This window comes from Pseudophryne corroboree, chromosome 2 (genome assembly GCF_028390025.1).
Source record: "Pseudophryne corroboree isolate aPseCor3 chromosome 2, aPseCor3.hap2, whole genome shotgun sequence".
NCBI classification, from domain to species: Eukaryota; Metazoa; Chordata; class Amphibia; order Anura; family Myobatrachidae; genus Pseudophryne; species Pseudophryne corroboree.
In genome coordinates this window covers 530,354,816-530,382,281 of record NC_086445.1, presented here as the reverse complement: position 1 = coordinate 530,382,281, position 27,466 = coordinate 530,354,816, and the positions used below count along the sequence as shown (strand labels likewise).

Here is a 27,466-nt window from a genome sequence, read left to right as displayed (position 1 = left end):
GAGGACACATCTGTATGTCATAATAGCATTGCCATGTTTGTCAAATATGGCTATAGGATTGGACAGCCTATTGCCTTGTATAATATAGGGATAGGTGTGGGTACTGAACAATCTTTAGAAAGGAGAGAATACATTCTTCCAGCTCCTGTCACCATGTTTAAAAAAAATAAATAAATCCCATTTTGTTTATAAAACACGTTTTATTACTCAGAATTAAATAATATTCTGATTAATTGCATCTACTCAGCGAAAGACGCCAACAATTGTGAAGTATATAGTTACTTTGCCGCAGCTAGTTAAGCTTCAGTTTGGACCTCTCTTGTTCTGCATTCCCATGATGAAATGAGGCATGACATATACCCTTAGCACTGTTGTAGCCATGCTCATCTAGCCTGCAGCTTACCGTACTTGCGGCAAGTCAGATGCGGTAAGTGTACATGCAACTAGGACATGCACGTGTGTCTAAGTACGCATGCCCATAGGAATACATGGGATGCATACTTAGGCGTGGTTGTGTGTACCAAGTCGTACCTACGCTGCGTGTGCGCCGCAGGCTGGATGAGCGTGGCTACATCTACATGTGATTGAAACACTTCCCATTTTACTCAATGTAAGGTTTTTTTTCTTTTTTTTATGAATTTGTGCAAGTATTGTTTTGGAAAAGGCTCCACATGTCTTTATAAATGTATGGAAACAGTGATTTTGATTTCCACATTATGACCCTCATATAGGGTTCCACATTATGACCCTCATATACTTAGTAAAGTTTGGAGAAAGATAAAGTATTGAATCAACCAATCAACTCCTGTCATTTTTCAAACTCAGAGGCATAAAGAGTGTTAAAATATACCTACCCATTATTTATTCACACCGTGCAAAAACAAATACAAAAATAACATTTGCACACCCTTCCATCCCAAAATGGTTTGTCCAGGTGCACATGTGCACCATTTAGATATAATTGCTAGCAGTAACAAGGCCTTATAGATGGGTTACCTCTGGGAAATTCAATATTTATACTCTGCGGCAGCCACCAGTTGGCAGCCGCAGGGTGTATCATCGCTCCGCTCGAGTGTGCATAGCCACGGAGGAACACATTTCAGCACGCAGCCTACTGAGGTGGGGCGCTGAAATGTGCGATAACTCTGCACTTTGGCTGCCCAAACTACTAGTAGTACTTTAGACAAGTTTAGCCACGGTACTAAAGGGCGTGCACACGTGGCATTCGTGCCCTCAGGGAAAAACAATTTAATTAATCCGATGGGCACCCATTACATTTGGCAGCACACAAAACAACTGCAATCTACCCTCTGAGCAAGTTAATTGTGATTAGCATAGGGGAATAAGCAGATGTCTCTTAATGGGTGTTCTGCTATCGACAGAGGTAGCAGCTCCTTTGCAGGGGGAGCCAACATCACGAAAATTCAGAATGTGAATAGCATGACTAAAATCTGCACTAATTGCTGTGTCTCATGTCCCAGCTCTGTCAAATAGCTATTAAGACTCCTGGAAGGAGCATGGGGAAATCAGTGTCACAACACAATAGGCATAATTGTGTGTAGTGTATCAACATCAAACAGAAACAATGTGCACATTAGTCACAACAGCTGGAATCCATCTAAAGTGTAGTGAAAACTATATATCTTCCTTTCAAATCCATATAGTTCTCATTCTTCCTGGCCAGGATGGTAGCACCTGTCAAGCAGATAAATAATGTAACCAAGCATTTTATTAAAAGGTAACGCATAAGAATCTCTAACAATCAAGTACTAGAGATCAATTGAATATATCATTAAGACCCCTAACATCCACAACACGACAGAAATATTACTCCTTCCATCCAGGCAAGTAAATAAATAGCGTAGGCAACAACTTAATACAGAACATCCCAGAGCTCCAAGAAACCTCATGATCTCCTAGTCACCCCCTACCCCCTTCTTCACCCCTTTCTGTAGGTCAAGAGAGCATTCCTTATATATAGAGATGTTGTGGTTGTCGGTAATCTGTGCAGCATGTATCGGGTTCACCTTGATTACTGTGCAACACAGGCATTATTTTCTCCTGTAACTAGCTTCTATTCTGGAGGGGAAATGCAAAGTCTTCATATCTTGCTGAGTTTTTCTTCTTTTTTGGGGGGGGGGGGGGGTAACTGTTAACCCGATATACACAATTCTCTACAAATGTTGTTCGTGCAATAAGTTTCAATCTCTGATTTCAGCTGCTTAATACATTTGTGATAACACTTTACATTTTACCTGCCCTAGGGCCTACTTCAGACCTGATCGCTAGGGTGCGTTTTTTGCATCCCTGCGATCAGGTAGTTGCCGCCTACATGGGGGGGGGGGAATCGCTGTGCAAGGGTGCGATCGCATGTGCAGGAGAGCTGTACAAACAGAAGTTTGTGCAGTCTCTGCACAGCTCAGGACTTACTCAGCCGCTGCGATGATCGGGGCCGAAGCGGACGTCACGAATCCTCCTCCCAAATGCCTGGTCCCTCCTGCGTTTTTCAGGATACTCCCTGAAAACGGTCAGTTGCCACCCACAAACTCCCTCTTCCTGTCAATCTTCTTGCGATCACCGGTGCGACTGGATTTGTCGCACCATCCCGTCGCTGCGGTCCATCGCACTTGCGCAGTGCATACGCAGTTCAGACCTGATCACCTGCTGTGCGAAAACGTACAGCAGCGAACAGGTCTGAATTAGCCCCTTTGTCGTTTGAAAATGTAACTTATTTTCCATGCAATCCAGACGGGTTTCATGGCTTTTTCTAGCATTGGGTAAAAAATTCATAAGATAAACAGACAAAAATACATACCTTAAATCAAATATTTTATATTATGGGTTCCATATCATGTAAAAAATACTGTGACACATATAGCCATCTACCTGCTTCAATACATTGTTTAAACATGCAAGCGTGCATGGTTCTAGATGACAATTTCTATTAGTTCAGTAAATATGTGGCCAAGGGTCAGCAAAGAAAACCATAATACAATTTGTATCTAAAAAGAAACTTTATTGCTGTCTGTGCAGATAGTTCACATGCATTTAATGCAGACAAGCACAATACTTTAAGAAAAAAAAAAAAATGACAGTTTTCTCCTCTGTTTACATTTACCAATATGGATCTCAGACAATTTGAACAAGAAACCTTGTTTACTTTAGGGAACCACAAGGGTTAATTAATGGCTATTCCTTCAACCAAGTACTTAGAGAGAAAAAACCCAAAAGGTTGGATTGTGGAAAGCAAACATGGGGATGGGGAGGAGAATGGTTTGGATGCAAAAGAGAAGCTGGACATTTTCAGTCACCATAGAGAAGGCAAACGGGTAAGTGAACATTTTAGCCCTTGCAGAACCCCCCAATGACATTTAGAAAGCATTGCACAAATGTGCTTGTTGACTAATTTACTCTCTAAGTTTTACATTTGTTACAAATATACTATGAAACAAGTGCAATCTGCCTTCGAAGCGCTTTACTGCCTGGAAATTACTTGAAGGCGATGCACAGGCAACAAAACTACAGGATGTTCTAGCGGAAAACAAAAGGAGAGGAGGTTCCTCTTTCCGGGTACTCCTTTTCAGTTTTGTTGTGCACTGTGTTTATAATCTAAAATCATTGGAGAATGCACCAAACATCCTGCAGGGATGACCGAGATTCAACCTCATACTATGGTGGACGGTTGTCCCTTTTGATACACTGGAGATGAAAAGAACCCCAGTGCGTGCATATGTTTGTGAATGCCCGCCATATTCCATTGCCCCCATCATCCTGTGATCATCACATCAGTCTCCAGTGACCTGTGTAGCTTGCCCATCAGCTGCTTGACCGCTGGACTGGATGAACAAGGGCTGTGAGAGGTCTTGTCCTGCTTGCATGGTAACTTGTTGGATCTGATATAGTTGCTGGAAAAAGAAAATACGTTTTAAGAAATTATTTCCCCCCCTATATTTTGACAGCAAAACTAGACGTTGATTGCCTTTGTTACACTGTTACCTGCCCATCGGTGAACTGACTGAATTGCTGCTGTCCTTGCTGGACATCTGCCTGTGTAATCTGAAAAAAAAAAACAAAAAAAAAAAACTATTAGTACAATCCCAAGACAAAAATAAGTCTAGAAATAAAAAGTATAATGACTCCAATAGAACCAGTCATTGCAAAAGGAGCCTTGGCCACAAGGGATGCAGCTGTGTGCTTAACAAGATCCCTCTAGTGGGTGCTCTCTTTGGGACTACTCTAAAGGTACTTCTTTCCTAATATGTACTCTCACTAGCTCTGAATTAATTCAATTTGGCTCACTGAAGGATTACAAACAGATACAAGCATATCAATCTATGCTTAAACTTTTGTACTGGTTCCTATTTAAAACATCAGAAATGTAACTTTATATGCAGCATGGTGTAGTGCTATATTGTGACCTAATAGCACATTTCACATCCACCACTTTTTTTTTTTAAATTTCACCTCGTTTTGTAGATTTCTATATCCACAGGGGGTGCAGCACTCCAGGACTCTTCCAAGACTCTGATAAATTCACACTAATGCCATGTACTCCGCTGATTACATGGCATTAGTGTGACTTTATCAGACTCCTGGAGTGGTGCATCCCCTGTGGATATTTGTGTATGTATATAGTGCTGGCACCCGGCAAGATTACTACATACCTGGGAGAGCTGTACCTCATGTGCAAGTATATTATTTATTTATTTATATTATATATAGTTATAGCAAAATTCTTATTATGATTTGGTTACATACAAATAAAACTATCCAATTTAGGAAACAGCCTTTTTTTTGTGCAGAAATAAAAAGCAAAGTATAGTAAAATGATCTAGAGACAAAAATTAAAGGAAAAAAAAAGAAAAAATAAATTAGAAAAACTTGGTACTAACTGCATACACCACCTACTGTAGTTTACGGATATTAAGATTTCAGTGACCTTTATGAATGCAGTCTGCCTACAGCTGCAAGCTTTTGCATGGCAATAGAAGGTCCTTGGTGAGGTCTAAAAATAAAATGTATTCTAGTGCCTTTTCACTGTGATCAGTAGACTAATTTGTGTAATTTAAGGCATAACTGATCCCATATTGTAAACGCCAGATATCAGAAGAACCTTGAGTATCTGCAGTCTGCCTCAAGACTTATGTAGCTGACACATTACCTAAAACCATGACATTGAACGTACCTTTCACTACAAAATAAAAACTAAACGTGACAGAGCTTCAGGTCTTAAACTGTTCATGCTGTCTTTACAGACAAGAACAAGGTTAATTATTAAGCACAATCCAGGTTCTGTACTCGGGTAATGTGTACATCCCCATGAAAGTTACATAAATTGTCTGGTCCTACAAAAGGAGGCAAACCTTTATCCTATATTAAAACTTCTTTTGGTGTGAATTCAAAATTCAGCTCTACAGTCCAGATGTTCACGTATTCCCAGCTAGAGACAAAACGTGATAAATGAAAGGCTATCTTGCTAATGCTACAATTGGGGAGAAACAAACTGGGAGGAATCGAATTAGCCCCGATCCGTTTATAGACGATAAAAATAGCCTGATATCGCGAATACTGACCGATGGTCATTTTCGTGGTATCCTATTACAGGCTGTTTTCAGCAGCTGAAAATGGACCTGCGATCCCACAGTAACACATGGGATCCCATGTGTTATCACGGCACTGGCAGCCCGCTTATCGCGGATTATGCTTTGGGTGCCTGAGGCACCCGAAGCATAATCCCCTATAAGTGCTGGCATCGGGGAGGAGCGTGCCGCATCAGGGCCAATAGGATAGCCCACAGCAATACAATTACCAGTGGTCATTGAACGCTGGTATTTGAATACCCCCCATTGTAGGCACGACTCATTTAAAAAACTAAACCTGTCCAAAGGACAAGTTCAATGAACATCAACATTTACATAGTGCTAGTATACCATTGAGTGGCATAAACACATTAAAAAAGTAAGACTAGGTGTTACCAACCAGACACTTTACTGGGTCAGTTACACAAGCACTGTATCCTAGCGCATGCTACACAGGTATACTGATCATACGACTTTTTGCATGCAAAAAGGAAACCTCATTACCTATAAGAACATTCCTATAAACTAGTTAACAATATTTGAATGTGAAACAGCGCAGGCTCTAGGGGTGGGTCTTCAGTATGCCGGCTGTCGGGATCCCGGCGCACAGTATACCGGCGCCGGAATCCAGACAGTCGGCATACCGACACTTATTCTCCCTCGTGGGGTCCACGATCCCCCTGGAGGGAGAATAAAATAGCGTGGCGCACGTAGCGCGCCACTGTGCCCGCAGCGTGGCGAGCACAGCGAGCCCGCAAGGGGCTCATTTGCGCTCGCCACACTGTATATAAACATTTTTTTTTCACTACCACCCCACTGTGTGCTTTTCCTGCAATGTTTACCTCCACTGATTGCACATACTGCCATTGCGCCCTACATACAGGGTACATCATACTACTACACAAGTGTCAGTTTTTCCATATATGCACTGGGCCCTTGTATGGGTCACCTCCTACAGTGTAACCTTCGAAGTGCGCCCAACATGGCTGCCTCATCTGGTACGCTTGTGGATGGGATGAAAAATACATGGACCTGGTGGTTTTGTCAGAACCCTACTCTGAACTTTAGGACTCTGAAATCACCCCCATTTTGTGTTATCTCTTCTAGGGGTAGACTTTTCCACCCTGGGTAATCCTACGCTGTGCGCCCAAGATGGCTGCCGCACTTGGTACCTTGTGAGGGTGGAATACACAACTCTTGGAAGTGATTACCCAAAATGCCTACACCAGTCATGCATTATGCTTTCTGTGTGCTTAAGGTTTTCTTTTATTATGTCTGTGTGACTTATCTATTGCTGTCTTACGTAAATATTCTGTATTATGTGCATTATTTTTGAAGTCTGTAAAGCGCTTTGAGTCCTGTTGGAGAAAGAGCGCTTTATAAATAAAATTATTATTATTACTAGACCAGCAAAATTCTAAGCTTAGTGGGAGTTTTACGAACCATTCAAACATTCCTCAAATTCAGCAGACCCAAATTCATCACTGCCCAGGCCCTTCTTGGTGTGAAGGAAAAAGGAGTAAGGGGAAAAAAAAAAAAAAAAGAAACTTGAACCTCTGTCACACCTGACTGGACAGGATGGTGGGGGAGTCAGATCTGCTGAATTTGCAATGTTACGTCAGTCCGTCTGTTCTACGGATTCATTCTCATTTTACCTGCAGATGGAAATTAAACGCACCATTTATCTGAAAGCAAGCCTTGCCTTCAACAACACAGATCATATTTTGACATGTAAATGTGGAGATGGTTAAAGTAAAATAAATAAATAAAAATTTACCTGTTGTGCATTGGCTAAGGTTTGGATCTGTCCCTGCACAACCTGAGTTCCAGATACAGGCTGAGCAAGACGTATGTACTGTAGCTGACCTGTGTTTAGCTGCACCTAAAAGCAAAATAAACAAAATAAAAAATAAAAATCAGTTACACTGAAATATTAATTATGGTAACAGATTTCTTCAGCAGGTTGACAAGTGGTCGCTTAAAATATATGAACGAATGCCCTACTACCCTTTTCACTAGAAGAGATTCATTTACCCTATCCATTTGGCGGGTCGGGTGACCAGCGGTCAGCATACCGACGCCAGGATCCCAGCAGGGGGGTGAGCGCAAAGAAGCCCCTTGCAGGCTCGGTGTGCTCGCTACGCTGCGGGCTCTGTTTCTCGCTGCGCTCACCACAGGTTCTATTCCCACTCTATGGGTGTCATGGACACCCTGCCGGCATCTTGGCAGCCAGGATCCCGGCGTCGGTATGCTGACCGCCAGTCACATGACTACATCCCCATTTAGCATATATCTAACAGCCCCCATATATGGGCTGCTGTTGGATCTATTCTCCCAGGCCATGATCAGTGGTTTCCTTATTCATGCTGCTTTCACTAAACATAAAAATGTCTACAAATATCTATTCTGATGAATAATATTTACAATGGAGACATTAACAATAGGGAAAACTTCTTTGGTGTAATATTCACATATTAATAGCACAATCATGACATTCAAAACAGAGTACACAGATATTAATATATTTTTTTTGCCAACAACTTTTACTACTACTACTTTTCGACAAAAAACCTGCCGTTTCATTTTCGACTTTTTGCAATTCGACATTTTTTCAATTCCACGTCTGCAATGTTAAAAATGCGGCTTTTCGACAAAAGTATATTCAATTGAAGAATGTCGATTCGACAACCGTGCTTTTCGACAGTCATTTTGTCAATTTCATTCCGCCTCATTTTTCTGTCGTGATCTAATAATTTTTTTTTTTTAAAACATGTATTTTTTGGTGCTTTTTTTATTGCTAATAGCATATCTATTTATATTTGAAGGGGTTATCTACTTGGTTGTCTATTTAGGAGGCACAAGTATTATTTAATAGATTTTTTCAAATTTTTTTTTTTTACTAACTACAATAATATGGAGAGATCAGTGCATGTTTTTCAGTTGGAAGGGGTGTGAAATGGTTAAAAATCCTGAAAAAAAATGCGTGGGGTCTCCCCTCCTAAGCATAACCAGCCGCAGGCTCTTTGAGCCGGTCCTGGTTGTAAAAATACGGGAAAAAAAAAATGACAGGGGTTCCCCCGTATTTTAACAACCAGCACCGGGCTCTGCGCCTGGTCCTTGTGCAAAAAATACGGGGGACAAAAGACGTAGTAAGTTGACTAATTTTATTGCTTTATGTTCAAAAGATGAGTGGTCTTATATTATTTAATATCCAGTTTCATTTCATATTTAGGGGTATATTCAATTGCGGTCGAATTCCGGCGTGAATTCGACCGTTTTTGGATTCGACACAATTGGACAGGCGAAACCCTCCCGCTGGGACCCGAATTCGACATACTCAATAAATAACGAATTCGACAGTCCCGCTGTCGAAAAAAAGGAACAATTGACGAATAGTGGGTGGCCTGGATTCGACTTCATGGACCTCACAAAAGTGTTCAATAAATCCTGAAAAAAAATGTGTGGGGTCCCCCCTCCTAAGCATAACCAGCCCCGGGCTCTTTGAGCCGGTCCTGGTTATAAAAATATGGGGGGGGGGATTACAGGGGTTCCCCCATATTTTAAAAACCAGCATCGGGCTCTGCGCCTGGTCCTGGTGCAAAAAATACGGGGGACAAAAGACGTAGGGGTCCCCCGTATTTTTAACACCAGCACTGGGCTCCACTAGCCAGAGAGATAATGCCACAGCCGGGGGACACTTTTATATCGGTCCCTGCGGTCGTGACATTAAATCCACAACTAGTCACCCCTGGCCGGGGTACCCTGGAGGAGTGGGGACCCCTTAAATCAAGGGGTCCCCCCCTCCAGCCACCCAAGGGCCAGGGGTGAAGCCCGAGGCTGTCTTCCCCCCCCCCACCCCCCATCCAAGGGCGTTGGATGGGGGGCTGATAGCCTTTTGTGTAAAAAAAAAAATAAAAAAAAAAAATACGAATTTACTTACCGATAATTCTATTTCTCGTAGTCCGTAGTGGATGCTGGGGACTCCGTCAGGACCATGGGGAATAGCGGCTCCGCAGGAGACAGGGCACAAAAGTAAAAGCTTTAGGATCAGGTGGTGTGCACTGGCTCCTCCCCCTATGACCCGCCTCCAAGCCTCAGTTAGGATACTGTGCCCGGACGAGCGTACACAATAAGGAAGGATTTTGAATCCCGGGTAAGACTCATACCAGCCACACCAATCACACTGTACAACCTGTGATCTGAACCCAGTTAACAGCATGATAACAGCGGAGCATCTGAAAAGATGGCTCACAACAATAATAACCCGATTTTTGTAACAATAACTATGTACAAGTATTGCAGACAATCCGCACTTGGGATGGGCGCCCAGCATCCACTACGGACTACGAGAAATAGAATTATCGGTAAGTAAATTCTTATTTTCTCTGACGTCCTAAGTGGATGCTGGGGACTCCGTCAGGACCATGGGGATTATACCAAAGCTCCCAAACGGGCGGGAGAGTGCGGATGACTCTGCAGCACCGAATGAGAGAACTCCAGGTCCTCCTCAGTCAGGGTGTGCCCCTGACCAAGTATCAGCTCGGCAAAGTTGTAAAGCCGAGACCCCTCGGGCAGCCGCCCAAGATGAGCCCACCTTCCTTGTGGAATGGGCATTTACATATTTTGGCTGTGGCAGGCCTGCCACAGAATGTGCAAGCTGAATTGTACTACACATCCAACTAGCAATCGTCTGCTTAGAAGCAAGAGCACCCAGTTTGTTGGGTGCATACAGGATAACAGCAAGTCAGTTTTCCTGACTCCAGCCGTCCTGGAAACTATATTTTCAGGGTCCTGACAACATCTAGCAACTTGGAGTCCTCCAAGTCCCTAGTAGCCGCAGGTACCACAATAAGCTGGTTCGGGTGAAACACTGACACCACCTTAGGGAGAAAATAAGATTTTACTTACCGATAAATCTATTTCTCGGAGTCCGTAGTGGATGCTGGGGTTCCTGAAAGGACCATGGGGAATAGCGGCTCCGCAGGAGACAGGGCACAAAAAGTAAAGCTTTTCCAGATCAGGTGGTGTGCACTGGCTCCTCCCCCTATGACCCTCCTCCAGACTCCAGTTAGGTACTGTGCCCGGACGAGCGTACACAATAAGGGAGGATTTTGAATCCCGGGTAAGACTCATACCAGCCACACCAATCACACCGTACAACTTGTGATCTAAACCCAGTTAACAGTATGATAACAGCGGAGCCTCTGAAAGATGGCTTCCTTCAACAATAACCCGAATTTGTTAACAATAACTATGTACAATTATTGCAGATAATCCGCACTTGGGATGGGCGCCCAGCATCCACTACGGACTCCGAGAAATAGATTTATCGGTAAGTAAAATCTTATTTTCTCTATCGTCCTAGTGGATGCTGGGGTTCCTGAAAGGACCATGGGGATTATACCAAAGCTCCCAAACGGGCGGGAGAGTGCGGATGACTCTGCAGCACCGAATGAGAGAACTCCAGGTCCTCCTTAGCCAGAGTATCAAATTTGTAAAATTTTACAAACGTGTTCTCCCCTGACCACGTAGCTGCTCGGCAAAGTTGTAATGCCGAGACCCCTCGGGCAGCCGCCCAAGATGAACCCACCTTCCTTGTGGAGTGGGCCTTTACAGATTTAGGCTGTGGCAGGCCTGCCACAGAATGTGCAAGTTGGATTGTACTACAGATCCAACGAGCAATCGTCTGCTTAGACGCAGGAGCACCCATCTTGTTGGGTGCATACAATATAAACAACGAGTCAGATTTTCTGACTCCAGCTGTCCTTGCAATATATATTTTTAATGCTCTGACAACGTCCAGTAACTTGGAGTCCTCCAAGTCACTTGTAGCCGCAGGCACTACAATAGGCTGGTTCAGATGAAATGCTGACACCACCTTAGGGAGAAAATGCGGACGAGTCCGCAGTTCTGCCCTGTCCGAATGGAAAATCAGATATGGGCTTTTGTAAGATAAAGCTGCCAGTTCTGACACTCTCCTGGCCGAAGCCAGGGCTAGAAGCATGGTCACTTTCCATGTGAGATATTTCAAATCCACCTTTTTTAGTGGTTCAAACCAATGAGATTTTAGAAAGTCCAAAACCACATTGAGATCCCACGGTGCCACTGGAGGCACCACAGGAGGCTGTATATGCAGCACTCCCTTAACAAAAGTCTGGACTTCAGGGACTGAAGCCAATTCTTTTTGAAAGAAAATCGACAGGGCCGAAATTTGAACCTTAATAGATCCCAATTTGAGACCCATAGACAATCCTGATTGCAGGAAATGTAGGAATCGACCCAGTTGAAATTCCTCCGTCGGAGCACTCCGATCTTCGCACCACGCAACATATTTTCGCCAAATTCGGTGATAATGTTGCACGGTTACTTCCTTCCTTGCTTTAATCAAAGTAGGAATGACTTCTTCCGGCATGCCTTTTTCCTTTAGGATCCGGCGTTCAACCGCCATGCCGTCAAACGCAGCCGCGGTAAGTCTTGAAACAGACAGGGACCCTGCTGAAGCAAGTCCCTCCTTAGAGGTAGAGGCCACGGATCTTCCGTGATCATCTCTTGAAGTTCCGGGTACCAAGTCCTTCTTGGCCAATCCGGAACCACTAGTATCGTTCTTACGCCTCTTTGCCGTATAATTCTCAATACTTTTGGTATGAGAGGCAGAGGAGGAAACACATACACCGACTGGTACACCCAAGGCGTTACCAGCGCGTCCACAGCTATTGCCTGCGGATCTCTTGACCTGGCGCAATACCTGTCCAGTTTTTTGTTGAGGCGAGACGCCATCATGTCCACCATTGGTCTTTCCCAACGGGTTACCAGCATGTGGAAGACTTCTGGATGAAGTCCCCACTCTCCCGGGTGAAGATCGTGTCTGCTGAGGAAGTCTGCTTCCCAGTTGTCCACTCCCGGGATGAACACTGCTGACAGTGCTATCACATGATTCTCTGCCCAGCGAAGAATCCTTGCAGCTTCTGCCATTGCACTCCTGCTTCTTGTGCCGCCCTGTCTGTTCACATGGGCGACTGCCGTGATGTTGTCCGACTGGATCAACACCGGTTTTCCCTGAAGCAGAGGTTCTGCCTGGCTTAGAGCATTGTAGATTGCTCTTAGTTCCAGAATGTTTATGTGAAGAGACGTTTCCAGGCTCGTCCATACTCCCTGGAAGTTTCTTCCTTGTGTGACTGCTCCCCAGCCTCTCAGGCTGGCGTCCGTGGTCACCAGGATCCAATCCTGTATGCCGAATCCGCGGCCCTCCAATAGATGAGCACTCTGCAACCACCACAGAAGAGACACCCTTGTCCTTGGAGACAGGGTTATCCGCAGGTGCATCTGAAGATGCGACCCTGACCATTTGTCCAACAGATCCCTTTGGAAAATTCTTGCGTGGAATCTGCCGAATGGAATTGCTTCGTAAGAAGCCACCATTTTTCCCAGGACTCTTGTGCATTGATGTACAGACACCTTTCCTGGTTTTAGGAGGTTCCTGACAAGCTCGGATAACTCCTTGGCTTTTTCCTCCGGGAGAAAAACCTTTTTCTGAACCGTGTCCAGAATCATCCCTAGGAACAGCAGACGAGTTGTCGGCATTAACTGGGATTTTGGAATATTCAGAATCCACCCGTGCTGTTTTAGCACTTCTTGAGACAGTGCTAATCCCATCTCTAGCTGTTCTCTGGACCTTGCTCTTATTAGGAGATCGTCCAAGTATGGGATAATTAATATGCCTTTTCTTCGAAGAAGAATCATCATCTCGGCCATTACCTTTGTAAAGACCCGAGGTGCCGTGGACAATCCGAACGGCAGCGTCTGAAACTGATAGTGACAGTTTTGTACAACGAACCTGAGGTACCCCTGGTGTGAGGGGTAAATTGGAACGTGGAGATACGCATCCTTGATGTCCAAGGATACCATAAAATCCCCCTCTTCCAGGTTCGCTATCACTGCTCTGAGTGACTCCATTTTGAACTTGAACTTCTTTATGTACAGGTTCAAGGACTTCAGATTTAGAATAGGCCTTACCGAGCCATCCGGCTTCGGTACCACAAAAAGAGTGGAATAATACCCCTTCCCTTGTTGTAGAAGAGGTACCTTGACTATCACCTGCTGAGAGTACAGCTTGTGAATGGCTTCCAAAACCGTCTCCCTTTCGGAGGGGGACGTTGGTAAAGCAGACTTCAGGAAACGGCGAGGTGGATCTGTCTCTAATTCCAACCTGTACCCCTGAGATATTATCTGTAGGATCCAGGGATCTACTTGCGAGTGAGCCCACTGCGCGCTGTAATTTTTGAGACGACCGCCCACCGTCCCCGAGTCCGCTTGAGAAGCCCCAGCGTCATGCTGAGGCTTTTGTAGAAGCCGGGGAGGGCTTCTGTTCCTGGGAAGGAGCTGCCTGTTGCTGTCTCTTCCCTCGACCTCTGCCTCGTGGCAGATATGAATAGCCCTTTGCTCTCTTATTTTTAAAGGAACGAAAGGGCTGCGGTTGAACAGTCGGTGCCTTTTTCTGTTGGGGAGTGACTTGAGGCAGAAAGGTGGATTTCCCGGCTGTAGCCGTGGCCACCAAATCTTATAGACCGACTCCAAATAACTCCTCCCCTTTATACGGCAAAACTTCCATATGCCGTTTTGAATCCGCATCGCCTGTCCACTGTCGCGTCCATAAAGCTCTTCTGGCCGAAATGGACATAGCACTTACCCGTGATGCCAGTGTGCAGATATCCCTCTGTGCATCACGCATATAAAGAAATGCATCCTTTATTTGTTCTAATGACAGTAAAATATTGTCCCTGTCCAGGGTATCAATATTTTCAATCAGGGACTCTGACCAAACTATCCCAGCACTGCACATCCAGGCAGTCGCTATAGCTGGTCGTAGTATAACACCTGCATGTGTGTATATACTTTTTTGGATATTTTCCATCCTCCTATCTGATGGATCTTTAAGTGCGGCCGTCTCAGGAGAGGGTAACGCCACTTGTTTAGATAAGCGTGTTAGCACCTTGTCCACCCTAGGAGATGTTTCCCAGCGCTCCCTAACCTCTGGCGGGAAAGGGTATAATGCCAATAATTTCTTTGAAATTATCAGCCTTTTATCAGGAGCAAGCCACGCTTCATTACACACGTCATTTAATTCTTCTGATTCAGGAAAAACTATAGGTAGTTTTTTCACACCCCACATAATACCCTGTTTAGTGGTACCTGTAGTATCAGCTAAATGTAACGCCTCCTTCATTGCCAAAATCATATAACGTGTGGCCCTACTGGAAAATACGGTTGATTCGTCACCGTCACCACTGGAGTCAGTGCCTGTGTCTGGGTCTGTGTCGACCGACTGAGGCAAAGGGCGTTTTACAGCCCGTGACGGTGTTTGAGTCGCCTGGACAGGCACTAATTGATTGTCCGGCCGTCTCATGTCGTCAAACGACTGCTTTAGCGTGTTGACACTATCCCGTAGTTCCATAAATAAAGGCATCCATTCTGGTGTCGACTCCCTAGGGGGTGACATCCTCATATTTGGCAATTGCTCCGCCTCCACACCAATATCGTCCTCATACATGTCGACACACACGTACCGACACACAGCAGACACACAGGGAATGCTCCTAACGAAGACAGGACCCACTAGCCCTTTGGGGAGACAGAGGGAGAGTTTGCCAGCACACACCAAAAGCGCTATATATATATATAACAGGGATAGCCTTATAATAAGTGCTCCCTTATAGCTGCTTTATATATAAAAATATCGCCATAAATTTGCCCCCCCTCTCTGTTTTACCCTGTTTCTGTAGTGCAGTGCAGGGGAGAGACCTGGGAGCCGTCCTGACCAGCGGAGCTGTGAGAGGAAATGGCGCCGTGTGCTGAGGAGATAGGCCCCGCCCCTTTTCCGGCGGGCTCGTCTCCCGCTATTTAGTGAATCCAGGCAGGGGTTAAATATCTCCATATAGCCTCTGGGGGCTATATGTGAGGTATTTTTAGCCTTTATATAGGTTACATTTTGCCTCCCAGGGCGCCCCCCCCCAGCGCCCTGCACCCTCAGTGACTGCGTGTGAAGTGTGCTGAGAGGAAAATGGCGCACAGCTGCAGTGCTGTGCGCTACCTTTAGAAGACTGCAGGAGTCTTCAGCCGCCGATTTTGGACCTCTTCTGACTTCAGCATCTGCAAGGGGGCCGGCGGCGCGGCTCCGGTGACCATCCAGGCTGTACCTGTGATCGTCCCTCTGGAGCTGATGTCCAGTAGCCAAGAAGCCAATCCATCCTGCACGCAGGTGAGTTCACTTCTTCTCCCCTCAGTCCCTCGTTGCAGTGATCCTGTTGCCAGCAGGACTCACTGTAAAATAAAAAACCTAAGCTAAACTTTTTCTAAGCAGCTCTTTAGGAGAGCCACCTAGATTGCACCCTTCTCGGCCGGGCACAAAAATCTAACTGGAGTCTGGAGGAGGGTCATAGGGGGAGGAGCCAGTGCAAACCACCTGATCTGGAAAAGCTTTACTTTTTGTGCCCTGTCTCCTGCGGAGCCGCTATTCCCCATGGTCCTTTCAGGAACCCCAGCATCCACTAGGACGATAGAGAAACTGGGGATGAGTCCGCAGCTCTGCCCTGTCCGAATGGACAATCAGATATGGGCTTTTTTGAGACAAACGCCGCCAATTCTGACACTCGCCTGGCCGAGGCCAGGGCCAACAGCATGGTCACTTTCCCTGTGAGATATTTAAAATCCACAGATTTGAGCGGTTTAAACCAATGTGATTTTAGGAATCCCAGAACTACGTTGAGATCCCACAGTGCCACTGGAGGCACAAAAGGGGGTTGTATATGCAGTACTCCCTTGACAAACTTCTGGACTTCAGGAACTGAAGCCAATTCTTTCTGGAAGAAAATCGACAGGGCCGAAATTTGAACCTTAATGGACCCCAATTTGAGGCCCATAGACACTCCTGTTTGCAGGAAATGCAGGAAACGACCGAGTTGAAATTTCTTCATGGGGCCTTCCTGGCCTCACACCACGCAACATATTTTCGCCACATGTGGTGATAATGTTGTGCGGTCACCTCCTTCCTGGCTTTGACCAGGGTAGGAATGACCTCTTCCGGAATGCCTTTTTCCCTTAGGATCCGGCGTTCAACCGCCATGCCGTCAAACGCAGCCGCGGTAAGTCTTGGAACAGACATGGTACTTGCTGAAGGAAGTCCCTTCTTAGCGGCAGAGGCCATGAGTCCTCTGTGAGCATCTCTTGAAGTTCCGGGTACCAAGTCCTTCTTGGCCAATCCGGAGCCACGAGTATAGTTCTTACTCCTCTACGTCTTATAATTTTCAATATCTTGGGTATGAGAAGCAGAGGAGGGAAGACATACACCGACTGGTACACCCACGGTGTTACCAGAACGTCCACAGCTATTGCCTGAGGGTCTTTTGACCTGGTGCAATACTTGTCCAGTTTTTTGTTCAGGCGGGACGCCATCATGTCCACCTCTTTTCCAACGGTTCACAATCATGTGGAAGACTTCCCGATGAAGTCCCCACTCTCCCGGGTGGAGGTTGTGCCTGCTGAGGAAGTCTGCTTCCCAGTTGTCCACTCCCGGAATGAACACTGCTGACAGTGCTATCACATGATTTTCCGCCCAGCGAAAAATCCTTGCAGCTTCTGCCATTGCCCTCCTGCTTCTTGTGCCGCCCTGTCTGTTTACGTGGGCGACTGCCGTGATGTTGTCCCACTGGATCAATACCGGCTGACCTTGAAGCAGAGGTCTTGCTAAGCTTAGAGCATTGTAAATTGCCCTTAGCTCCAGTATATTTATGTGGAGAAAAATCTCCAGACTTGATCACACTCCCTGGAAATTTTTTCCCTGTGTGACTGCTCCCCAGCCTCTCAGGCTGGCCTCCGTGGTCACCAGCATCCAATCCTTAATGCCGAATCTGCGGCCCTCTAGAAGATGAGCACTCTGTAACCACCACAGGAGAGACACCCTTGTCCTTGTAGATAGGGTTATCCGCTGATGCATCTGAAAATGCGATCCGGACCATTTGTCCAGCAGATCCCACTGAAAAGTTCTTGCGTGGAATCTGCCGAATGGAATCGCTTCGTAATAAGCCACCATTTTTCCCAGGACTCTTGTGCAATGATGCACTGACACTTTTCCTGGTTTTAGGAGGTTCCTGACTAGCTCGGATAACTCCCTGGCTTTCTCCTCCGGGAGAAACACCTTTTTCTGGACTGTGTCCAGAACCATCCCTAGGAACAGCAGACGTGTCGTCGGAAACGACTGCGATTTTGGATATTTAGAATCCACCCGTGCTGTTGTAGAACTACTTGAGATAGTGCTACTCCGACTTCCAACTGTTCTCTGGACCTTGCCCTTATCAGGAGATCGTCCAAGTAAGGGATAATTAAGACGCCTTTTCTTTGAAGAAGAATCATCATTTCTGCCATTACTTTGGTAAAGACCCGGGGTGCCGTGGACAATCCAAACGGCAGCGTCTGAAACGGATAGTGACAGTTCCGTACCACGAACCTGAGGTACCCTTGGTGAGAAGGGCAATTTGGGACATGGAGGTAAGCATCCTTGATGTCCAGGGACACCATATAGTCCCCTTCTTCCCGGTTCGCTATCACTGCTCTGAGTGACTCCATCTTGATTTGAACCTTTGTATGTAAGTGTTCAAAGATTTCCCATTTAGAATAGGTCTCACCGAGCCGTCTGGCTTCAGTACCACAATATAGTGTGGAATAATACCCCTTTCCTTGTTGTAGGAGGGGTACTTTGATTATCACCTGCTGGGAATACAGCTTGTGAATTGTTTCCAATACTGCCTCCCTGTCGGAGGAAGACGTTGGTAAAGCAGACATCAGGAGCCTGCGAGGGGGAGACGTCTCGAATCTCCAGTCTGTACCCCTGGGATACTACTTGTAGGATCCAGGGGTCCACTTGCGAGTGAGCCCACTACGCGCTGAAACTCTTGAGACGACCCCCCACCGCACTTGAGTCCGCTTGTACGGCCCCAGCGTCATGCTGAGGACTTGGCAGAAGCTGTGGAGGGCTTCTGTTCCTGGGAATGGGCTGCCTGCTGCAGTCTTCTTCCCTTTCCTCTATCCCTGGGCAGATATGACTGGCCTTTTGCCCGCTTGCCCTTATGGGGACGAAAGGACTGAGGCTGAAAAGACGGTGTCTTTTTCTGCTGAGATGTGATTTGGGGTAAAAAAGGTGGATTTTCCAGCTGTTGCCGAGGCCACAAGGTCCGATGGACCGACCCCAAATAACTCCTCCCCTTTATACGGCAATACTTCCATGTGCCGTTTGGAATCTGCATCACCTGACCACTGTCGTGTCCATAAACATCTTCTGGCAGATATGGACATCTCACTTACTCTTGATGCCAGAGTGCAAATATCCCTCTGTGCATCTCGCATATATAGAAATGCATCCTTTAAATGCTCTATAGTCAATAAAATACTGTCCCTGTCAAGGGTATCAATATTTTTAGTCAGGGAATCCGACCAAGCCACCCCAGCGCTGCACATCCAGGCTGAGGCGATCGCTGGTCGCAGTATAACACCAGTATGTGTGTATATACCTTTTTAGGATATTTTCCAGCCTCTCAGCTGGCTCCTTGAGGGCGGCCCTATCTGGAGACGGTACCGCCACTTGTTTTGATAAGCGTGTGAGCGCCTTATCCACCCTAAAGGGTGTTTCCCAACGCGCCCTAACTTCTGGCGGGAAAGGGTATACCGCCAATAATTTTCTATCGGGGGAAACCCACGCATCATCACACACTTCATTTAATTTATCTGATTCAGGAAAAACTACAGGTAGTTTTTTCACACCCCACATAATACCCTTCTTGTGGTACTTGTAGTATCAGAAATATGTAACACCTCCTTCATTGCCCTTAACATGTAACGTGTGGCCCTAAAGGAAAATACGTTTGTTTCTTCACCGTCGACACTGGAGTCAGTGTCCGTGTCTGTGTCGACCGACTGAGGTAAATGAGCGTTTTACAGCCCCTGACGGTGTTTGAGACGCCTGGACAGGTACTAATTTGTTTGCCGGCCGTCTCATGTCGTCAACCGACCTTGCAGCGTGTTGACATTATCACGTAATTCCTTAAATAAGCCATCCATTCCGGTGTCGACTCCCTAGAGAGTGACATCACCATTTCAGGCAATTGCTCCGCCTCCTCACCAACATCGTCCTCATACATGTCGACACACACGTACCGACACACAGCACACACACAGGGAATGCTCTGATAGAGGACAGGACCCCACTAGCCCTTTGGGGAGACAGAGGGAGAGTTTGCCAGCACACACCAAAAACGCTATAATTATACAGGGACAACCTTTATATAAGTGTTTTTCCCTTATAGCATTTTAATATATATATACATATCGCCAAATAAGTGCCCCCCCCTCTCTGTTTTAAACTCTGTTTCTGTAGTGCAGTGCAGGGGAGAGCCTGGGAGCCTTCCCACCAGCATTTCTGTGAGGGAAAATGGCGCCGTGTGCTGAGGAGAATAGGCCCCGCCCCCTTTTCGGCGGGCTTCTTCTCCCGTTTTTCTGAGACCTGGCAGGGGTTAAATACATCCATATAGCTGGAAAAAGTGGTTTTAAACAAAAGCTCCGTGCGCAGTGAACTGCTGCCAACTGTCAAAATTTCGCACGAGGTCCCTTCACCCCTCACCAACGTGATACAATGGGAGTTTGATGGTCCAATATGATGAGAACCACATTCTGACAGCGCCGGCTAAGTCATTTTTTCCAATTTTATTGTTTACATCCATATAGCCCCCAGGGGCTATATGTGATGTATTTTTAGCCAGAATAAGGTACTATCATTGCTGCCCAGGGCGCCCCCCCCAGCGCCCTGCACCCTCAGTGACCGCTGCTATGAAGTGTGCTGACAACAATGGCGCACAGCTGCAGTGCTGTGCGCTACCTTATGAAGACTGAAGAGTCTTCTGCCGCCGTTTCTGGACCTTCACTTTTCGGCATCTGCAAGGGGGGTCGGCGGCGCGGCTCCGGGACGAACCCCAGGGTGAGACCTGTGTTCCGACTCCCTCTGGAGCTAATGGTGTCCAGTAGCCTAAGAAGCCAATCCATCCTGCACGCAGGTGAGTTCACTTCTCTCCCCTAAGTCCCTCGTAGCAGTGAGCCTGTTGCCAGCAGGACTCACTGAAAATAAAAAACCTAACAAACTTTTACTCTAAGCAGCTCTTTAGGAGAGCCACCTAGATTGCACCCTTCTCGGCCAGGCACAAAAATCTAACTGAGGCTTGGAGGAGGGTCATAGGGGGAGGAGCCAGTGCACACCACCTGATCCTAAAGCTTTTACTTTTGTGCCCTGTCTCCTGCGGAGCCGCTATTCCCCATGGTCCTGACGGAGTCCCCAGCATCCACTTAGGACGTCAGAGAAAATAGGTTTTTGTAGCAGAACTACAAGTCCCAGCAAGCCTCCCGCGCAAGCTGGTACTTGGAGAACCACAAGTACCAGCAAGCGGGGGGGAAACGGGCCCACTGGTACCTGTAGTTTTACTACAAAAAAAAGTACCCAAATAAAAACAATACACAGACACCGTGACAGTATAACTTTATTACATACATGCACACCAAAATACATACATACTTACCTATGCAGACACGAAGAGTCGGTCCCCTTCTCCACGTAGAATCCACTGGGTACCTGTAAATAAAATTATACTCACAACAATCCAGTGTAGATCGGTCCTCTTCTGTTTGTAATCCACGTACTTGGCAAAATAAAAACGAAAAACATGATCCATGCACTGAAAGGGGTCCCATGTTTACACATGGGACCCCTTTCCCCGACTGGCGGGACCCCACATGACTGCTGTCAAAGAGTGTCCCTTCACCCAATCAGGGAGCGCCAAGTCATGGCACTCTCCTTATTGGCTGTGCGCACCTGAGCTGTCAGTCAGGCGGCGCACTCGAGATACAATGTATTGCATAGGCGCTCCATTATATCCAATGGTGGGAACTTTGCGGTTAGCGACAGACCGCGAGGTTATGTGGGGTGACTCTTGTGGTCTACCGCTGACCGCAAAGTTCCCACCATTGGATATAATGGAGCGCCTATGCGCTACATTGTATCTCGAGTGCGCCGCCTGACTGACAGTTCAGGCACGCACAGCCAATCAGGAGAGTGCCATGACGTGACACTCCCTGATTGGCTGAAGGGACCCTCTTTGACAGCAGTCACGGGGGGTCCCGCCAGTCGGGGGGAAAGGGGTCCCATGTGTAAACATGGGACCCCTTTCAGTGCGTGGATCGTGTTTTTCGTTTTTATTTTGCCAAGTACATGGATTACAGACAGAAGAGGACCGATCTACACTGGATTGTTGTGAGTATCATTTTATTTACAGGTACCCCGTGGATTCTACGTGGAGAAGGGGACCGACTCTTCGTGTCTGCATAGGTAAGTATGTATGTATTTTGGTGTGCATGTATGTAATAAAGTTATATTGTCACGGCGTCTGTGTATTGTTTTTATTTGGGTATTTTTTTTGTAGTAAAACTACAGGTACCAGCGGGCCCGTTTTCCCCCTGCATGCTGGTACTTGTGGTTCTCCAAGTACCAGCTTGCGGGGGGAGGCTTGCTGGGACTTGTAGCTCTGCTACAAAAAACTATTCTTTTTTTTTTTTTACACAAAAGGCTATCAGCCCTCCATCCGCCGCCCTTGGATGGGGGGGGAACAGCCTCGGGCTTTACCCCTGGCCCTTGGGTGGCTGGAGGGGGGACACCCCTTGATTTAAGGGGTCCCCACTCCTCCAGGGTACCCCAGCCAGGGGTGACTAGTTGGGGATTTAATGCCACGGCCGCAGGGACCGGTATAAAAGTGTCCCCCGGCTGTGGCATTATCTCTCTGGCTAGTGGAGCCCAGTGCTGGTGTTAAAAATACGGGGGACCCCTACGTCTTTTGTCCCCCGTATTTTTTGCACCAGGACCAGGCGCAGAGCCCGATGCTGGTTTTTAAAATATGGGGGAACCCCTGTAATTCCCCCCCCCCCCCCTTCATATTTTAATAACCAGGACCGGCTCAAAGAGCCCGGGGCTGGTTATGCTTAGGAGGGGGGACCCCACGCATTTTTTTTCAGGATTTATTGAACACTTTTGTGAGGTCCATGAAGTCGAATCCAGGCCACCCACTATTCGTCAATTGGTCCGTTTTTCGACAGCGGGACTGTCGAATTCGTTATTTATTGAGTATGTCGAATTCGGGTCCCGGCGGGAGGGTTTCGCCTGTCGAATTGTGTCGAATCCAAAAACGGTCGAATTCACGCCGGAATTCGACCGCAATTGAATATACCCCTAAATATGAAATGAAACTGGATATTAAATAATATAAGACCACTCATCTTTTGAACATAAAGCAATAAAATTAGTCAACTTACTATATAAGTCCCCATCAGTCATGATGATGACTGATGGTGATTTTTTACACGCTATATAAAAAACATTAACAATGATATGCTCAATAATCAGTACATAGTGAAACTCTTGCGTAGTGATACAAAACATGACAACTCAAACTATGGGGGGGATTCAATTCAGTGCAAAGGGGGGAGTTCAATTGTTATCGCCGCCCACGCTCCTGTCCATAGTGACGGGAGATCGCAGGGGCGATATTCAATTGATGCCTGTTACCACGCCTATTAGTGTAGGGTTTAGCCACGTAAAGCAGCTAAACCTGAATAAACTAATGGCTGCTATCGTGAAAAGTGCCGTTAGGGCTCCCAAACAAGTAACTTTTTCACATATTTGTCAAGGGGTGTGTGAACTGTAATGCTGGCGTCGCCAGCTGATCACGCCCGACAGGAGCTACAATTGAATGACTGTGAGGAGCCATCTAGTGGCTGCTCGCATGTAAAAGAATTGAATTCCCTCCAATGTGCCTTTCCAGAATGGCACATCGCATCTGCTGGCATCACAAGTTTTCCTTAGCAGGTGCGAGGGAGAACTTGTGATTCTGGCCTTTCCATTACAGGCCAATTTGTGCACAGCCGGGCATCACAGCACATTGCGTTGAACTGAATTAATACATGGGGCGGCATTCAATTATTTTTCACCCCCTTCCACAGCCGTTCTTTTTCTGCTGACAGGAGGGGTATCCTCATTTCAAGCTTGCTACCTTTGGGGTAGCGAGGGCACCCACCGCTATACGCAGCTAAACCGGACTACTATGGGTGCAACATGTGCGATAACGGGGATAGCTTTAGAAAGGAAGATTGGACGTGATAGATCATTCGAATACCACCCAAAGAAATGGAATCTACAGATGGACACATCAAGGCAAATTTTGCTTAATTGTCATATTTAGGTTTACAATCCAAAATAATTGTTGCACTTCATGCTTAATATGGTTACACAAACATGCCCTGAGAGACACGTTTTAAAAGAAAAATCACAGCACTGGGATGTAACCAAAGTGACATGCACATCTGCTGTTAGAGGGTGTCCCCATTCCCAAGTTACCAAGGACATAGAAATAATTGCTTTTTCAGTCTGGTTTATATAAACCAGTGTTTTAATATGAATGTTCTGGTTAAACACCTTCACCATGTTATAATGTCACGTGCCGAGACTAGGTTTTATTTTCCTACAGCTATGCTTTAATAAAAGCTTTTGAGCATTCCTCTGTTCTATGTACTTCTGTTTTACAAATGTGAAACTATTGCAGAACAACAGATTTTGATGTTATGATGCTAAAATGAAGTGCTAGAACTTTTTATCACTGTGTAAAACTGATGAAGCAAGGGTTTGCTTATAAATCTATAAATGTTCATCTTAATAATCTACACCCAACCAATTACATTTTTAAACATGGGCTATAATTTTTGTTTAAAGACTTGTATAACATAGTAAAATCTGCAACAACTGAGAAAAGCTGAACACTTCCTACTATTCATCTTTAATTGTATACAGTATACTGAATAAAACAAACAAAAAAACCTATGAACTAAAACAGAAGCCCACGTGTTATCCTCAGAATCAAACTGGGTTCTTGCTACTTATTTACTTACTAGCCGTGTCCAGGGGACACGTATACACTTAACATACACTATATAAGAACACATACTGGCATTTCTGTAATCTGTAAATAGAAACGGTTTTCATTTTAAGAGATAATGATTTTATAATTCCCCCATTTCATCTACTTCAAGGTAAACGCATTTCTGGAAAAAGATTTTTCTCTTGCAAAAGGATTTGAGTAATTGTAAGAAGAACTGTAATAGGATAGATTTGTCACACTGCAAAATATAAGGAAAGTTTATACAGTTAGTTTGGCTTTGTGGTACGCACCGGAATCTGCTGGATCTCTCCTGTGTTAGTTATTATTTGCTGCATAACCTGCATGGTTTGTCCTGTTCCGCTTTGTCCTTGCTGGTTCTGACCTTGAGGCTGGGCCTGGACAATCTGAAGCTGTTGCCCTTCTCCCACTTGCATTGTTACTGGTGCACTCTGCAAAAGAAATACATAAACTGGAGGGTTAGATTCTTCAACCTGACAATTCAGAGAACAACTAAATTCACTGCCGGATCACATAAACCTGTACAAGGTCATCGAAGCCTCTACATCTTCCATTCATCCTCCTTGATGGACAGCAGTATCAATACCCAGGGGTGAAGACAGACTTGGGGTGGAATTTGAAATCAAATTTTTAAAGAAAAGGAGTCATAACTATATATATATATATATATATATATATATATATATATAAAAAATATATATTATATATATATATATATATATATATATATATATATATATTCATCTGACCTGTCCTTGTTGTGGTTGAGCTTGCTATGGTGAGTGCTGAATTTTCTGTTTGTATATATGTAAGTAGGTAGCCATGGGCTACATGCACCCCGCCCTATGAGTGGTAAGTGCAAACATTGCACCCCGCTTCTGGGGCGGTGAATGCTGTGGTTTTATATTTGTTTGCATATTGCAGGGTTAATCTTTGGTTAACATATTAACTGTGGCCATAAGCTTTTTCATGCACCCCTATGTAAACTCAATTGTCCTAAACCTGTGTCAGCTGTTCCTTAGTAATTTATCAGCCAGTGTCAGGTGACTAGTGTACCTTTAAAAGCCATAAGGTATGTGGCAGGTGCATATTAAACCAAGTAGGCATATTTGCAGTTGTATTATGTGTGATACAGTTGCCAGGTTTTCATTTTCAAGACTCTGTGATAGTGTAGGACCTGCATGAAGGTGGGGTACCTTGGGGATCGGTTTGCAGGCTTCCGTGCATTGGCCAATTCACTAACTAAACACACATCATTTATTTATTGATGTTGTGAGGATTAGTGAGCTTGCTATGGTGAGTGCTGAATTTTCTGTTTGTATATATTTAAGTAGGTGGCCATGGGCTACATGCACCCCACCTTATGAGTGGTGAATGCAGACATTGCACTCTGCTTCTGTGGTGGCGAGTCCTGTGGTTTTATATTTGTTTTTATTCATCTGACCTGTCCTTGTTGTGGTTGCGCAATTATAATCTGACCAGGCTGGAGGGTAGTTGTAGAGGATGTGGTCTGCTGACCAGCCTGGCCTTGTACTTGCACAGCTGCTGGTTGCTGAGCCAGTGTAAAGTAGTACTGGACAGGTTCCGCTGGAGTCACTGCTTGCCGGACCTCTTCCTAAAAAACAAAAAAAAAGGTGGAGGTGTAAAAGTAGAAACAAAGAGGTGGATAACAACACAAACCCCAACAACACACCAATCTACCTGAGAACTATTAAAAATTCACTAAAAGTTAATAACCAAGTGGTGTTATATGTAAACCATTATGAACAATGGGCCCGATTCTGAGTCAGCACTGCGGCAACGGTGTTTGCATCTTTGGCCGGTCTTGGTTCTGTGACCGATTGTGCAAGACTGAGGCTCCCACTCTGAGTGTGCAACATAGACATTGTGTCTGGCACAGACCCAGACCCCATGTGTCACACCCTAGTATACATATCTTATTGCTCAAACTTTAATCACAGACCCAAGTCCCTTCAGTACATCTCACTTGCCTTGAAGTAATTCTGCTCATTGTTTTCCCATCATCATTCTGCAAATGTATTTATGTAGAATTTTTTGTACACATTTTAAGACTCACTGGGCTAGAGTCACTACTGCACAGTTTTTCTAATCAACTGATGATCAGTGGCTTTGACCGATTGATTTCAAAGGGCATTAATAATGCCAAACCACACTAATTTAGCATAATATTGTAGGACTGGAGGACTGTTCTATGCATTACTAGCATCCAATTTCAGACGCTATTTATGACACGTATGTGGCTGAAGGTTTAATTTGCAATATGCCTATCGGATTTTTAGACAGACAAGGGAGTATATTTCAAAGGGCAATAGTACGTAATGCTGTATCAGGCTTGTTTAGTATCAATTACTATTGCCCTTTGAAATCCATCAGCAACTTTGAAAAACCGCAGCATAGTAACTCTACCACCAGGAATCAAGTTTTCAAGGAAGTTTATTAACTCATGCATCATCAACAGCAGATAAATGAGACATTTCACAGATCAGTGTTTATTGGAAAACAGAGTAAACACAATTATAGGCTGGCTAAAGTAGCTTCCAGGCTCAGGACTAGAATAGTTGAAAGCAAAATATGAAGAAGGACAAACTGGCACAAAGATAAAGGGATTACTTTTCTAGAACAAGGCCGGTTAGCAAAGGGTCTCAACAGTGTTTCGTTGTTGTTTTTACTTTTTAAACTCACTGTTAAAACACCCCAAAACAACCCTGACAACTGTTACTGTGTAACACATTCATTGATATGCAGCACGCAAGTACACACACCTTTAAAATACTTATTAAGCAAACATTTTGCAGTCACTTTGTAAAAGTCTTAAAAAGCATTGTTGTGCATTTG

General features: G+C 45.3%; 1 protein-coding gene across 2 annotated transcripts in view; it reads right to left on the bottom strand.

Annotated features, from left to right (window-relative positions):
- Positions 1–2,995: 2,995 nt before the first annotated feature.
- Positions 2,996–27,466, bottom strand: part of NFYC (nuclear transcription factor Y subunit gamma) — a 226,727-nt gene continuing 202,256 nt past the window's right edge. For both annotated transcript variants that reach the window (XM_063954213.1, XM_063954214.1), the window contains exons 6-10: positions 26,055–26,225; positions 24,883–25,041; positions 7,357–7,461; positions 3,997–4,056; positions 2,996–3,905 (exon numbers count right to left, since the gene is read on the bottom strand). In XM_063954213.1, coding sequence (XP_063810283.1) covers positions 3,786–3,905; positions 3,997–4,056; positions 7,357–7,461; positions 24,883–25,041; positions 26,055–26,225 — 615 coding nt within the window. In that variant the 3' untranslated portion in view covers positions 2,996–3,785. The remainder of the gene's footprint in view (positions 3,906–3,996; positions 4,057–7,356; positions 7,462–24,882; positions 25,042–26,054; positions 26,226–27,466) is intronic.